Source organism: Rhyacophila brunnea, unplaced genomic scaffold, assembly GCF_057557595.1.
Source record: "Rhyacophila brunnea isolate RB1 unplaced genomic scaffold, BYU_Rbru_1.0 scaffold_6, whole genome shotgun sequence".
NCBI lineage: Eukaryota > Metazoa > Arthropoda > Insecta > Trichoptera > Rhyacophilidae > Rhyacophila > Rhyacophila brunnea.
In genome coordinates, this window is record NW_028233276.1 from 9,583,514 (window position 1) to 9,599,016 (window position 15,503).

A 15,503-nucleotide genomic window follows, 5' to 3' on the forward strand; every position below is an offset into this window, starting at 1 on the left:
AGCATAATAAACATAACATTGAACAATTTTAGTGGAAACTATAAGAATGGTGTTTTGAAATCAGATTTTTAGGAATACTTAATTACATGATACAATAAGATCACAGTGTTTTAAAATTATATTTAATATTATAATCAGGGAATCGATATTGCAAAATTATAAGTATACTTTGTAAGTATACTAGGTTATACTAGGGAAATTATCTAAAAGTAGGTATGATATATCTATAGTCTAAGAGGTATAGACTCAGTGGCGCACTCAGGATTTAATATTGGGGGGGGGGGCAAGGAGAATATAAATTAGTCCCATAGGCTCTTTTTCTTCTTCATATAATTATTTTTACATATTTTCACAATACACGGCGGTATATTTTTACAGTTTCTCCTAGTTTTTTTTTTTAAATTGGATAATGTGGCGGTAACTGTTGAGCGTGCGAGATATTTGGCGGGCCCCCTACCTACCGCTTAGATTAAAGGCAGTACATTAACGTTTTTCAAATTGTGTTTTAGTTCAAATTAAGGGTAGGTATCTACTTATACAGTGAATTATTGGCGATTTTTAATACATCTACTTTAATAATGGAGCTGTCGAGTATCGACACATAATAATCAGACAATATATTGCACAATTATATAATTTTAAATGTTCATGGCTATGAAGTATAATAGCGCCGCAGGCGACTTTTTTTTACTACTAAAGCTAATTTATGATGTGTGTTTATCTCACTTATCTGGTCAACCCGACACGCCGGGCCCCCCACAGCCCGGGCCCCCAGGCTAGAACCCTGTCAGCCCTCCCCAGCCATGACCTACACCACTCCGGAATACGGGTGGACACCGAGAATTTTTTGACAGTTCCATTAGGGATTGGGATTCTAAAAAATCCCGACATTATTGTTTCGAAATTTTTGTGTTAGAAATTAAAATTTAAGAAATTATTCTTAATGGAGCTGAAGAATAAGCTGGAGAATAATTGCAAATCATTTTTTGCCATGCTTTTATTTGTCTAAGCCCAAGGTATAGTTTATTGCCTTTCAATTTCAAATCATTCTGATAATTTTCATGTTTGGGGGGTGCCAGGGCCCCTTGGCCCCCCCTGGGTGCGCCACTGTATAGACTTAAAACGTGCGAATAGGTTCAAGTAGCGTAGTGATTTAATTTTTTTAATGTGTATTATTTCAGCGTAATAAACATGATATTAAAATATATTTAGTGGAAACTATACGATCGGAGTATTTTTGTTGTTTAATTATTATTCTTATGTAAGTATATTTTTAATGTGTTTTAAAATCCGATTTAAAAAAATACTTAATAACATGATACAATAAGATCACAGTGTTTTAAAATTATATAGGGAATCGATATTGCAAAATTATAACTATTATTTTATGTGGTGAACGTGATAACGCAAGTCCACACAAATGTTATGCTACCTAAAAACATCCCTCGTTCGCTTCGGATGAATTAGCTAGGCCCACTCTCCGTGAAATGACAGCATGTGTTAGTTGTTCATTTAAAACAGATCGAGACACGCCGTAGTTTGGTTATGACGTATATTTATCGATGTCCGATTATTATACACGATTATAAGATAATTAGTTAATTAGTTAAATGATGACTAAACAGTATTTAAAAACATATTTTACCTTTTAAAGCAATCATTTAGCTTTTAAAATGCCAAATTCCTATACGGTCCACTGAGTGGACAGCATGGGAACGCCTGTAATTTTTTTTAGGTTAAATAAGTACATTTAATATTATTATATTAGAATAATATATAATACTATAAAATATGTGAAGAGGAAGATATGCAGATAGCATCATTTTGAAAATTCTGTAAACTATGAACATGTTAAAAAAGATTTTTTAATTGTAAGTGATTCATGATACTTAGCCATCTGTACTCAAACTTCAAAAGCATTTACTCTAATAACGACATTTAGTATGAAATGTGTAGATGGACTGAATTATTACAGTAAAAATTTATAATTATTAACTCTTATTATTTTCTCTTGTTATTTACAGGGTTGCCGTACAAGGAAATTAAAACAATTAATTTAAATTTTGCACTGTAAGTTATATGCAATCATTTTTAGATATTATTATATAGCAAGAACAGACATTGAAGAACAATAATGTACTGTCAAATAAAATACTAGTTCATCGAAGACAGGCTCTTTAGCATTAGTAATTGAATTATAAAAAAAGTTATATATGACGGATGTGACATTTTATGATGCTGCATATCATTTGGTTAATCTATTTGATAGCACCGGCCAATTGGAAAGGCAATTCTATGGGGTATTTTCATACATCATAGCCCCCCCTCACTCTTCCTTTTATCCTTTACATGCATTGAATGCAATTTGGATCACCACCTGCGTTTTAATGAATTCCATGCAGTACATGGTTAAAATCTTGTTTAAAATATTTCACACTACTTACATGTTATATGTTTGTGGCAACCCTGATCATGATCGAAGTAATTAAAACGTTTTATTACTATTAGTTGATATTCATTCTTATCAGTAAATAAGGCAGCGGTTCCAAACAGGTTTTTAAGCAGGACCACATTACGATGGGGGACACATTTTTTCAACTAAACTTCCACAATCTTAGAGAGAAAATCATATATTTTTATTTTAAATATAAATGTTCAATAACAAAATGATGTAAGATGAGATTGCTCGTAGAAACAAACTAGCACAGAGCACATTCGGGCAGCTGAATAGTATCTTCAAAAGTGACTTCCCATTGTGCCTAAAGTGTTTAACCAATGTGTGCTATTAGTGTTCACAGCAGACAAGAGTACCTGAAGTGATTGAGGTCGCCAAGCCGATGAAATGGCAATGGGCCGGACATGCCGCTTGGTGAGTGGAGAATGCTGAATAAGGAACATTAAACGACTACTGCGCCACCCTAAAAACCACTGGATCGACAAACTTACCAAGTTTGGTGACTGTACATGGCAGCGAAAAATTATGAATCATGAAGAGTGGGGTGAGCTAGGGTATGCCTTCATCCAGCAGTAGATCGATTCTGGCTGACAGTGATGATGACCAAATGTTGATTCTCAGTTTTTTTTTGTGCAAGCATAAAGTTAAATTGCGTTCATTTTGTTATGCATATAATAATATGTAGAATATGTAAAGAGATAAGCCAAATGATATTTCATTAGAATACAATTGAATTTTAATAATTACAAGATGAAAAAGACTTTTTATATACTTACAACGTTTTTAAATTTTCTGTTGAATTATTATGCTCAATATGCTCAAACTTGTACTTGATATGAAGTAAATAAAAAACAAACAAACAAATATAGAATACTGAAATGTCATTTTGATTTCCATAGTAACGCACGTATATATTAATAATTAAGTTGCTAGGACCACCCACTTAGCAACCAATAATAGTGGATTGGATTACGGATTTCTTCGAAAATAACTTTTCATACAAAACAGAATTAACTGAAAATGAATTCAATTCTACTTAAAGATGGCTAAAAGTATTAAAAGAATGCATTGGCATCGTGTTCTGATATATTCTAAAAGTTTCAAATGTCTAGCTAGTCGGGAAGTTAGTTAAAAATCGATTGCAATATTTGTACTGAATAAACAACCACCGGACAAATAAGAATACGAGCTAATAAAAATGTTGTAAAAAGGGTTCTTTTTTCCATAATTTGGTAATTTTTGCACTTATTCAGATACTTTTACCTATTCAGATATATTGTGCCAAATATCAATTCTTACAGTTACTTACCATTTTTGAATGGATATGTGTTTAATCAAAAGTGCAAAATAAAAAGGAGATGAATCTGATTTTTTTTTTAAATTACTTAGTTTAATTTTCAAATTAACAATTTTATTATGCATTATTATAATATGCGCAATGGAGAAAAAAGATCAGTCGAATTGACTTTGTAAATTCCGTTAACTGAAATAATATATCAATAATTTTGATCTATTACCATCAAACTTCACTACTTTCTAATAGTGTACTATTTTGAATTTGTCAATTTGGCGAATGCTCTTACCTTATGTATCCGATTATTTCTCAATCTATTTTTTTATAGTAGAATTTCATTTTGTATAATATATATTATGTTAGCTATTTCAGTTATAATACCATTTTGGTTGTGGATAATGATATAACCGAAATAAGTAGTTATTGACTAAAAAAAATTATTAAGTTTTTTTTTTAAATTTAATCAATATTTTTTGTAGACATCCACTGTTGGGAACCTCTGGACAAATGTTAAGGTATGTTATTCAAATTAATTTGTTGTTTTCAACTAAACAAGTACGTGGGCAATCTTACCAACTTGACGAGTAATAATTAAGAATTCTATTAAGAGCTGGAAAATTAATATATTTGTCAGTAAGATCTTTGATTCCCAGTTGAGAAGTGCGTGTCGAGCGATTGGTTTTAAAAATATACTTAAAATGGAGGCTCTAATATTCAATTCAAAAACTAAAGAACTCACACATGTTACAAAACAAGAATATCCAAAGTTGGTAAACGACAATGACGTTGTAATAAAGGTCCTTTATTCAGGAGTCTGTGGAACTGACCTTCACATTGTTGAGGTAAGGTCATTTCTCATTATTGACAATTAATAGAACCGACTATATACTATAACTTTTTAGAAATATACTTGTCAATATTTTATTTTATTTATTGTTTTGTTGTTTTTATTTAATAAAACGCAATTTTTTTATAGTACTTATTCCACTTTAATTAATATATTAGGACCGGTATCGTCCACCTCAGTGGGACATTTTCAACTGAATACATTTTTTTTATAAAACAATATTTATCAACAAAATTCAAAGCGATAGAAATAATATAACAATAGGTACATAATAATTATCCGTCCAATAATACCTTCCCAATAACAGACTAATTTAAAACTAATGAGGTTGGACATTAATATTTCACTAGCTGAGCCAGCTGGCTCTCGCCAGTCTGTCTCGCTAGGTCTTGCAGACAGCTTTTCGTCATAGTGACTTGGTGTTGGATTTTAATATAAAAATTGTAAAGCGTGTATAGACGGCGCCATAGTTTTCCCTTCGGGATGGATTTTCATTCACGTCAGACAATTGAAAATTTAGCTGATTTGTCAGTTTTACGATCTGCATGTCGTCACTGCCAATACAAATTTGGAGTCATGTGCGTAGTCTATTCTGGAGTCTGGCCTTCTCAATATCGTCTGACACCATTTCAGGCTGCTAGGCCTAGCAGAACAGCTGGCAATCGCCGATTGCTACCACTGTCATTTTAATTTTAATACAATATATGTATAGGTATGTGCATTTAAATATGATAAATAATTATACATCTCAATCGTGATTATCATAAATAGCGATCCAATATTAATCTCTTTCGGGTCCCATTTACATAATAGAAAAAGGTTAGCAGCATAAAAAATAAATTTGAACATTATTTTGTTTCATTGTCTATAAAAAATAAATGCTCGGAGCCATAGAATAATATTTTAAAAATCATACTTTGATTTAAAAATTAACCTTAAACAATATAGTTTCCCGGTGCGGGACATTCATATCGAGACAAATGTTGATAAATAATGAAGCAATACATATTATAACTGATAAAAATAGGAATTTATAAGACCTAAAGATGTGGAATCAGCTTAAAGAGGCCTTCATACAGCAGTGGATTGATACAGGTTGATGACGATAATGACGATATAAATGGGTAGGTATATAAAATCACAAATTTAAAAAAATATTGCAGTTTATATGACCAAGAAGAGTAGAATTAGGTTGGGATAACCTTCATCCAGCAGTGGATTAATCTTGGTTGATGATGATAATGACGATATTATGAATGGGTAAATATAATATCAGCAATTTTGATAAATATAGCAATTCATATGACCGACAGAAATTCAAACAACTTAGAGAGGCCTTCATCCACCGGTGGATTGATTCAGGCTCATAATGATAATGGAAATATAAATAGATATAATATAATATCACCGATTTTGATAAATACAGCAATTCAAATGACAGAAAGGAGTAGAATCAGGCTTGGGAGGCCATTATCCAGCAGTAGATGGGTTCAGGTCAATGATGATAAGGACGATAGAAATAGGTATAATATAGTAATAGAATCAGGTTGCGGAACCCTTCATCTAGCAGTGGATTGATCCTGGTTGATGATGATGACGATATGAATATGTAGACAAATGTAATATCACCGATTTTGATAAATACAGAAATTCATATCACAGAAAGGAGTAGAATCAGGCTAAGGAGGTCTTTATTAAGCAGTGGATTGGTTCAGGTCGATGATGATGATGATGATGACGATATGAATATGTAAATAAATATAATATCACCGATTTTGATAAATACAGAAATTCATATGACAGAAAGGAGTAGAATCAGGCTAGCGAGGTCTTTATTAAGCAGTGGATTGGTTCAGGTCGATGATGATAAGGACGATAGAAATAGGTATAATATAGTAGTAGAATCAGGTTGCGGAACCCTTCATCTAGCAGTGGATTGATCCTGGTTGATGATGATGACGATATGAATATGTAAATAAATATAATATCACCGATTTTGATAAATACAGAAATTCATATGACAGAAAGGAGTAGAATTAGGCTAGGGAGGTCTTTAATAAGCAGTGGATTGGTTCAGGTCGATGATAATGATGATGATAATGATGATGATGACGATATGAATATGTAGATAAATATAATATCACCGATTTTGATAAATACAGCAATTCATATGACAGAAAGGAGTAGAATCAGGCTAGGGAGGTCTTTAATAAGCAGTGGATTGGTTCAGGTCGATGATGATGATGATGATAATGACAATATGAATATGTAGATAAATATAATATCACCGATTTTGATAAATACAGAAATTCATATGACAGAAAGGAGTAGAATCAGGCTAGGGAGGTCTTTATTAAGCAGTGGATTAATCCTGGTTGATGATGATGATATGAATATGCAGATAAAATATATAATATCACCGATTTTTATAAATACATGGATTCATATGACATAACGGAGTAAAATCAGGCTAGGGAGGTCTTTATTAAGCAGTGTATTGGTTCAGGTCGATGTGATGATGATGATGATGATGACGATATGAATATGTAGATAAATATAATATAACCGATTTTGATAAATACAGAAATTCATATGACAAAAAGGAGTAGAATCAGTCTATGGAGGTCTTTATTAAGCAGAGGATTGATCCTGGTTGATGATGATGATGATGACAATATGAATATGTAGATAAATATAGTATCACCGATTTTGATAAATACAGCAATTCATATGACAGAAAGGAGTAGATTCGGGCTAGGGAGGCCATTATCCAGCAGTGGATTGGTTCAAGTCGATGATGATAAGATGGATAGAAATATGTATAATATCACAAACTCGTTAAACCAATAGTAGTAGAATCAGGTTGCGGAACTCTTCATCCAGCAGTGGATTGATCCTGGTTGATGATGATGATGATTATGATGACGATATGAATATGAATATGTAGATAAATAACATTAGAAATTCAATACTGTCAATAATACAATCAACGTAGAGAGGCCTTCATCCAGCAGTGGATTTATTGAGGCTCGTGATAATAATGGCATTATATATAGATAGGTAGATAATAATATAATATCACTGATTTTGATAAATATAACTAAGCTGAGGAGGCCTTCATCCAGCAGTGGATAGGTCAAGATTGATGATGATAGGGACGATAAAAATAGGTAGATATTATATAATATGACTCATTTTGATAACTATAACAATTCGTATTAATTTCTTTCATTGTTTGCAATGGCAACTTTGTTAGTTTAATATGACTATATTGTGATCTATGGAAATTAGTAGCCTAGGTAATTATTCAATAAAAAAAATAGTGCGTAACAGCCACAAAGAAGTATTTAAAAAAATCAAATTTGGAATATCATGTTATCTATGAAATGGCGGACAGTGGCGCACGCTCCTGTCAAAAGATATTATACGTAGTGAATTGTACCAGGATTATGGTTTTTTCACCGGAAAAAAGTGCGCCAATGCCTACATTACGATATTTGAATAAAAATAATCGAATTCGTTTGTCAAATAAAGGATTAGAAGGTCTTAAGCGACGAAGACGTCATTCTGTTGTGCGTTAAAAGAAGTATGGCGAATTGTATACACTATATGAGAAAATATCGGTTATAAACGTCACGTTTCTGGAAAATCATCGGATATTTCTCAAATTTGATCAATTCAATCAGTAGATAATTCGGTAGCGCACATTTCGAAGTGAAGATGTAAAAATAACAATAAAATGTTGCTTAAATGAGCTGTTGGTGTATTTTCCAAAATCTCTTAGGATAATAATATATAGGGGATACTACGTCAGGGGCATTAAACAAATTATTTAAAATATTAACAAACCACAAAATATGAAACAATCTACACTTACAATAACATTAATATCAACAAATAATTATGATTTGTCAAAATTTACAATAATATTTTTATAAAAAATAAAATAAAACAATATTATCAATTGAAGTGAGATCGAATAAAAAACAAATACAACCAAAATATGAGTCAAAATTAAATAAAAATAATAAATAATGTACAATATATAAAGTTATGTTATGACAATCCCAAATATTAAATAGGGTATAATAATGGAGAAGACACAAAATATAATTGATCATTTAACAAATTAGAATTGGGCAAAAATGTATACCTATTAATTTCTAGGATTTCCTGTTTATCCAATTTTATAGATTTCTCATTCAAATGCAGGATTTTAAAATTTTTACTGATATTAAAAGAGTGATTATTTAAACTTAAATGATTTCCAAAAGCTGAAGATTCATTACCATTTTTGGCACAGGCTAAATGTTCTTTGATCCTAGTTGTAAATATTTTAAATAATTTGTTTAATGCCCCTGACGTAGTATGAAATATTAATGTCCAACCTCATTAGTTTCAAATTAGTCTGTTATTGGGAAGGTATTATTGGACGGATAATTATTATGTACATATTGTTATATTATTTCTATTGCTTTGAATTATGTTGATAAATATATTTTTTTTATATTTTTATTTTATTTTGTTAACTGTCAATTCATGGTGGAACTGCATTGTATTGTTGTTTTTATTAAATAAAAACAACAATTGATAAATATTGTTTTAAAAAAAATGTATTCAGTTGAAAATGTCCCACTGAGGCGGACGAAACCGGTCCTAATATATTAATTAAAGTGGAGTAAGTACTATAAAAAAATTGCGTTTTATTAAATAAAAACAACAATACAATGCAGTTCCACCATGAATTGACAGTTAACAAAATAAAAGAAATTATTTATTGTTCATCGTGCCCGCTGTGGAGTAGTGGAATGACAAAGCCGTGAGTCGCAGATTTGTATCTTATAACTGGTATAAATTGACTTGCTGTTTTTTTCAATATACTCGTATTAAACATATGACATTATGTGTATAACATCTAGAGTTTGGTTTCGGGAATTTCCTGATGGGAATTCTCGAGAAATTTTTGAGGTTTCCCATCCCGAATCTCGAGAATTGAAATTTTTAACATTTCGGGAAATCCCAGATCTCAGGAATCTTTTCTCGGGATTCGGGATTTCTTTATTATCAAATATTAATTGAAAAAACGATTTTCTATATGAAAAAAGTGGACATAAAACACAAAACGTTCAAAGACTGATCGGGGCATTTAACATAATTATTAACCCAATGTCGAATCAAAATGAGCGCAATTTTTGTAACATCAGGGAATTTTGTGTCTCAAAAGCGTACGCGATTGTCAGATGCACCGATTGACAGTCTGTGTTTTTTGAAATTCTATTTTATTTTATTTAAGTAATGTTTTGAACTATTTTTGTTTTCCTACTTCTATTTTGTTTGTCTTCTTACATAAATAAAAAAAAAAAAATTGGAATTTGTCTGTTTTTACAGTGATTTTAGGATTTTTTTTAAATTTTGCGATATCTCGAGAATTCTCGAGAATTCTTTTCTGGAAATCCCGAATCTCGAGATTGAGATGCTTTCGGGAAATTCCCAACTCTAATAACACCTGAGTAACGCACCTATTAGAAAAAATATTTTACCGAATGAGACTTGAACCCACATCCATCGGTACTCTAATAGTGTGATGTACCAACTAAGCTAACAGTGCAATCACTAATCATGCCGAAAATAATATGCAACTGAGGCAGTATTTCAAATTCTGCTAATATTGCTGATCAACTTGTCATTTTGAATCAAAGTTAAAAAATAGCAGGAATATTAAACCTTGATTCATGGATGGTGTCAGGATATAACTAAATTTTAGTTTTTATTAAAAAAAAAAATGGTCATACCATAAAATGTACTGACCTTTGGGCATGTTGAATATTGGAGATATACGGATTAATTAAAAGAGTAATTTATTTTACATTTCAGGGAACGTTTCCATGTAATGATAAAGTTCCTTTTGTGATGGGTCATGAGTTTGTTGGGGAGATAGTCGAGAGTGGACCCAAAGCACATTTCCAAACTGGCCAAAGAGTCGTTGTTGACCCAAATAGGTGAGTAGTTGCATAGTTACCTTTTCTCTATGAACTTAATGTTTGCTTCATCTAGGTAACCTATGTTGGCCTTGCGTTGGAACTACGACCGTCTTTGTATAAATTCTCAGTGGGTCGCTGATTCGAACCTGTGGCCGGTCAAAATACGCACGTGGTTTTTGTATATTTGATCCAGTGCAATGGGTTGGGCAAACGCCTAACAACTGTACCTTGTAAAAAAGTCTGTTAATATCTACAACGTTAGGTATCTATGTGCAGGCCCATTTTTTCCGCTTAGGATCAAATATGGTGATTTAATTTTTTTAAATTAGTACTTATATTTAAATAAATTTGTATTTGAAATTTGAGTTCTGTTAACTGATATAGTGCTGACTGCTGTGTCAGCATTAAATGGCCATTAGATACAATTAGCATGTTATTTAAATGTGGTAATTAAATAGTAATTAACTGGTCCGCAATGAATGAGTCAATAAATATTTCTTAATTGTATAAGCTCAAGGTGAGGCTGTTGACAAGTGTTCTTGGCTGTTTTTCATGCCAGTCGAGCATCTCGATTATCTCATTTTTACCAAAATTTGACAAGGGTGAACTGTATTTTTTTTAAAGTGGGTGTAACGTTTGCGCCGTCTGTCACAAAGGCAAATACCATCTGTGTAAATCGGGAGGAATCAACACGACCATCGGAATTCAGGTGGATGGGGGCTGGGCGCAGTTCTGTCGCGTTCCCGATACCCAAGTTTTCGAATTGCCCGAGAGCATTACAGTTCAACAAGGTGAGTGGAGATAAGATAGTGGAGCTATTTATTTGTTATTTAACAAATAAGAAATGTATAATTACATCTCATAATTCATAATTGTCAGATAAGGAATAAAATAATAGTATGCACATATTATTTACTAACAGAAGTACCTACCTATAAACATAATGAAATTAAACAGAACAGATGTTTACATATCTGTAATTAAAGATAACTGTAATATTGTAATACATATTATATTGTTATGACACTTAACAGAGGTATAAGTCTGTTCACTTTAGCCAAGCGGGTTCGGCAAAAGTCATAGATTCAAGAATGATAACCTGACCTAACCTAACCTAACCTAACAAATAATCCAGTATATCGGTTATTTTCAAAAAAAAAATTACCGCTGGCTTTCACTAAATAGACAAGAACCATAACAGTATTATATTCATAACAACTAATTGTAATTTTCTATGAAGAACTCTAATATCGTCGTCGAAACTAGAAAATTGTGTAACTCCAAAAATGTTACTTTACAGGAGAGACAAAAAGCATTATGGTTTTGTATACAAATATAATATATTTATGGAGTTAAAAAATCATCCATGATTTAACAATGTTCCAATTTTTTTGGAATCACATCATTTACATGACAAGTAGATATTAACAACGGCCACTAGATGGCATTCAAAGTCAATTTTCGATTAAAACGGAGTTACACATTTTTCTAATTTTAACGACAATATGGGATATTCAAAAGTTTTGTATGAAGTACGTAATTATGATAAAATCTCAAATAATTAGATACATCCAAACATTTTCGGGGTATTATACACCTGACAACTCGTAATTAACGTAAATACTGCACAAAACAGTGAACAAAGTTTATCAAATTAATATTGAAAGTTTCTATAGAAAATTTTGTATGCGTAGAACACGCACAGCGGTACTTTGGTACTTAGTGAAACTTATAAATCAAATCATGTCATTTTTTTATTCGTTATGTAATTATTTCTAATTAATTTACTTGTTGCAATATTGTACCTAGTTATTCATTTTAGACTCTCGTTTAAAAAAGTTTTAATGCCGCAAATGGTTAGATCAATAAACAGTATTATGCAATGTTTGTTCCAGCTGCACTATGTGAACCGCTTTCATGTCTAGCTCGTGGCTGGGACCGTGTCGGTAGAATACCTATCGGAGAAACCGTACTCATAATGGGTGCAGGTATTGTTGGTAAGTTTTACAATTGATAATAACTAACAATCCTATGTTAAGACTACGTGAGCCTAATACTACAAGGTTCTAAATGTTCGTCCTTGAAAAAACAAACCCAACAAAGAAGTAGTATTCTAAGCTACCTCATTGTTACTTTTGTTTCTCCAAGGACAAACACTTAGAACCTTGTAGTTCTCCACTCGCGACTAGTTACCAGAACGTAATTATTGCACTCGCCTCTTTATTGTACATGTTATAGTGCGAAATCTTTACGGTGATAGGCGGCGGTGCGGCTTGGAGAACTAGATCCCCTCCTCTCGCGTTTCAGTACTTACAATACTTCGAAATCGAAAACCATAGACAAGATACAATACGAGCGCCGCCGCCAGGTCTCACGTTAAAGATTTTGCAGCCTATGTATTTTAACTTTAAAAAGATAAGTAAGAAGTATGTACTTTTAGTTATTATTATTACATTAATCTTATTGAAAAGATTAATTTTATTAAATTGAAGACCTTGGCATGAAAACAACAAATGTCACAAAAGTAATTTTTTTCAGGAGAGGGTAAAAACATAATAGGTATCTGGTGGCATATATTTAAAAGCTGATTTGAGGGACTTTTAAATATATCTAAATAAATAAATATATCTTTGCACAGTTGTATGTAACCATACACAGGGAATACAGAAATGCAATAAAATGAAAGTGGAAAAAAGTGGACATTTGATGTTTTTATGTCAAGATCTTCAATTATTACCAGAAATTGTTGTTGCTTTTGTTTTGTGAAATTCTGTATCGAAATCTAACTTTTGTTTTTATTGATATCTTACAGGTAATCTGTGGGCAGCATTATTTCATCTTCAAGGACATAAACATGTCACCATTTCTGAACCAAACAAGGATCGATTGGCAACAATCACTAAAATGGGTAATAATTTTTGTATTCATGTTTTGTGCGCTATTTAAATTCAGTCCACAGCCAACCGAGTATTTCAACAAATCTATAATTCTAGGACTGAACTCTGACAATGTTTTCTTTAAGGTCTCGGTTACAAATGCATGAAGCCTGATGAAATTGCCGCTGAGAAGGTTACATTTGACGTCATCATTGACTGTACTGGTGTGGCTGCTGCTTTAGAGGCTTCTATGCCTCTTCTTAATCCGTCCGGAAGATATGTTCTTTTTGGTTGTGCAAATCCGCAGGCGTACGCCAAGTAAGCAAATCGTATTATGCGGCTAGCAATATTTGCAATATTAGGATGAATTTTATTTTATTATCACAATGTAGATAGATATGAGCAATGTATGTGAATCTTCAATGACACTAAACCAACTTTATCTCCCCAACTAATAGTTCATACAAGATAAATTAGACCATTCCATTGGGTCTATTCTATGCTTATCGACCACTAAAGTGATAAAGTGAAAAATATTATCAAACTTAGGGTAGGTTTGTATCAAAATATTAGCACTTATTGTAACAATTACACGAAGCCGGTTTTTATTGTTGCAATAAGTGCTATATTTTAACAGCACCTATCTTGCTGCTGTTAAAATATCGCACTTATTGCAACAATAAAAACCGGCTTCGTGTAATTGTTACAATAAGTGCTAATATTTTGATACAAACCTACCCTAAGTTTGATACTATTTATCAATTTAGTGTTCGATAAGTATAGAATAGACCCACATGAGTTATTTAACTGATCCAGTGTTTCTTCTTTTGTTTTTAGATTTAAAAGAATATAAAGTGTCTGCAAGTATAAGTTGTTCATTGAGCGAGCGCGTTAGAGTGCGAAAATTATAATTTGAAGTGTTATGGCCACCGTCGTGGCACTGCGATATATTATGAAGCATTGTCACTGTTGTAGTTCTCGAAACGGCCACGCTTCATGTTAAACTTGCCGCAGTCTACATGCTATTATTTGGCATATCATTTAGTATGTTTTTATATTGTGATGAGCTTAGTCCCAAAGCCTAGCAGTGGATGGTTTATGTGATTATATTGTATTTCTATAATCTTGGAATTTCTAATTTACATATTAATTAAATGTTGCTATTGAGTACCTAAGTACAGAGTGTCTTAATAGATTTTAAAATGGCCACCATAAAACAACAGTTTTTATTGAATACAGTCAAAAACATTACGTTACAATTGGGTAATATAGAACTCCATGATATGGTTAATTCATGATTTATGTATTTCTTCTCAGAATCAATCCATACGAGATGTACAACAAGGAAACAACTCTACTGGGTGTCAAAATCAACCCATTTACATTCCCAAAAGCTATTGGCTTCATTGATTCAATGGGAGACAGGTAATACAACAATTTCATTTATATTTTATTACTCTCACTTACATACTTACACTTACAATTTATTTTCTATTTTTATACTTAGTTTTTTTTATTTTGATGTTTTTTTTAAATATTTATACCTATTAATATGTTGATGTGTTAACAGGTATCTAGATTATGGTAAATTAGGCATTGAGGTGTTTTCCCTGTCACAACACAAAGCTGCATTCAAAAAATTGAAGGATGGCTCAATCTCGAAAGCAATCTTCAAGATGTAATGGAGAAACTTAGTGCTGGTGAATTAGTTAGTATTCGCATGATACAAAAACACTATTTTATTTTTTCTACATTAATTATTCATATGCATATGTAGAGCTACATAATAAAAATATATATCATTACATAACGTGATTATTATTTTATTTTATAATGTAGCAGCTTTTTCCATTTGCGTAATCGTACTATTCAGAAATGGTTTCTTTCTAAACATGAAGAAATGAAAATCAAGCCCAGATAACACCATCAATGTTTTTCAACCATTCTACCAAAGTTGCACACTTGACCTCTCTGGCAAACTCTTATGGCACACCAAGCATCGATATTTATTTAAAAAAGACATATCAGCACATAACAAATTATTAATTCA

General features: G+C 31.8%; 1 protein-coding gene across 1 annotated transcript; it reads left to right on the forward strand.

Annotated features, from left to right (window-relative positions):
* Positions 1–4,381: 4,381 nt before the first annotated feature.
* On the forward strand, positions 4,382–15,267 carry LOC147065186 (uncharacterized). The gene is made up of 8 exons (XM_085956595.1): positions 4,382–4,591; positions 10,471–10,595; positions 11,202–11,368; positions 12,473–12,574; positions 13,390–13,485; positions 13,600–13,771; positions 14,771–14,878; positions 15,024–15,267. Exons 1-8 carry the CDS (start codon positions 4,448–4,450, stop codon positions 15,133–15,135), a joined length of 1,026 nt encoding a protein of 341 aa, XP_085812721.1. The 5' UTR covers positions 4,382–4,447; the 3' UTR covers positions 15,136–15,267.
* Positions 15,268–15,503: the final 236 nt, after the last annotated feature.